The sequence below is a fragment of the Entamoeba invadens genome (assembly GCF_000330505.1).
Source record: "Entamoeba invadens IP1 unplaced genomic scaffold scaff_1105074725027, whole genome shotgun sequence".
NCBI lineage: Eukaryota > Evosea > Mastigamoebida > Endamoebidae > Entamoeba > Entamoeba invadens.
In genome coordinates this window covers 138,102-140,055 of record NW_004191732.1, presented here as the reverse complement: position 1 = coordinate 140,055, position 1,954 = coordinate 138,102, and the positions used below count along the sequence as shown (strand labels likewise).

General features: G+C 30.5%; 1 protein-coding gene across 1 annotated transcript; it reads right to left on the bottom strand.

Moving 5' to 3' along the window:
* EIN_090830 (hypothetical protein) lies at nt 1-614 on the bottom strand (the record flags this gene model as incomplete). The annotated part of the gene is made up of 2 exons (XM_004183698.1): nt 1-196; nt 247-614. 2 exons carry the CDS (start codon nt 612-614, stop codon nt 1-3), a joined length of 564 nt encoding a protein of 187 aa, XP_004183746.1.
* Between the last annotated feature and the right edge of the window lie 1,340 nt (nt 615-1,954).

Here is a 1,954-nt window from a genome sequence, read left to right as displayed (position 1 = left end):
TCAAAACAACCTGATTGTCTGATGCATCAAATACAATTTCACCACCCATGTATTGTAAGAGTGAAGTATCAAACGATTCAAATGCATAAATGTGTGAATTTTTACAAGCAAAAGTGATCCAAAAGATGCATATTGTTCCACTCTTAAGATGCCCTTCTCAACCATTTCAATATACATTTGTGTTGCTTCAAATGTACTCAAAGAGACGTCTCCCGTTATTTTGACAAAGGAAATCAGATTATCAACATTAATATTTTTTTTGCCAAAACAATGTTTTTACAAAGTAAATTGATTTGATTTGTATCAACATAAGTATTGACAACAATTTTACATTTTTTACTATCTGCACCATCACCAATACACATCACCCTTTCTCCACTCATGTGTATGTTCAACGTATAAATGCCTCCTTTCATTATTTGAATTGTCACGCAGTCCTGTTTCACATTAACAATATCATAATCCTTTGTCTTTTCTGCATTGTTTTCAAGTCTAACCACACTATACACGGCGGTTGAAATTTCAATGTTATAACTCTGTTTATAGTCTGTACTGGTGTCTTTTCTATGGCAATTTTCCATGTCAGTAACTGTGCAGAGTACATCATTGGGCATTGAAAAACAGATGTTGATTTGTTAATCAATGTTTTGAAATTAGATACAAGTAAAGTATCTGTAGGAAGAGATGCACCACTCATTGGCAGTAACGTGTTAATGGGTGGAATGTGTGTAGTTGTGGTTTTTACTGGAAATTTGATATTAAGACCTTCTAAGTTGAATTTATTCACATTGATGATTGAATTTGTTGATTACAACGTTTCAAATATTGAATCAGTGACAGTGATAAAAAGGGTATTTCCAATCAATGCTTTATCATTTCCAAATACTTTGAAAACACTCAGTTGTGATTTTATTGGTGTCAATTCCGAGTAAGTCAATGTAACACCTTGTTTGATAGTGACTTCTGGAAAACTTTTAGTGTCAAAATGTCTTATGAGTGTATAAGCGTTCCATGTATTTTGACATTTTTAGTTTTAATAAAATTTGACATTAGAATTGAGTATAGACTTTTAAACGTAATAAAAAAGTATGTCGGAATTTGTCTCAGAATGTTAAAGATTAGGTATATGTAAGGTATCAACGAGCTTTCAATTTGTAGTGTTTAAAACACAACTAAGAACAGTCAGTCAAATGCAATGATTGATTTTTGCATTAAATACGACACATATTTAAATATCATTTCGCAGATAAACCGGAAATGTCACTTTAAAAATTTAACATATTGTTGAACTCGACGTTGAAAATATAATATCATAAGTGATGTGCCTTTTTACAATTGAGTGACTTGTCTTTGTTGAAGGAGCCATCACCGAAACATTTCACAACAACACCATTTGTGCACCTTGAGCACTCTAAGTCATCAACATATAGAAAAAGGGGTCAGACGAGCAGTATTTACAAAAATACATTTACATGACTTATGTGTTTACCAACAAATACTACCACAATAACGTATTTTATGTATCCCAAACCGAAAGAACACTCAAAGAAGACACAAAAATGTTGTCACCAACACAATTTGCATTTTTCATATACAACATACACGCTAAAATATTGTACTTCACAACACTTGATTACTAAATATATTATGTTGTGTTTTAATGGTTGTATATTATTAGAAATACAACGATATATTATTCGAAGGCAACAATGTATAATTCATGGCACCTTGTTGCGTCGTAGTCATACAAAATATTAACAATTCAATTTTAGAGTAAACCAACTTTTCATTTTTGAACATTACTATATACATTAAAGCATTCCGTGTATTTTGTTTAATGACATTATAACTTGTTATAAAAAATTGTTAATTCAAAATAATATAACCAATATACGATATTTTCTTCAATGAAATGTTAAAAAGTATGACGTACTAAGTATATTTTTGAAAACTT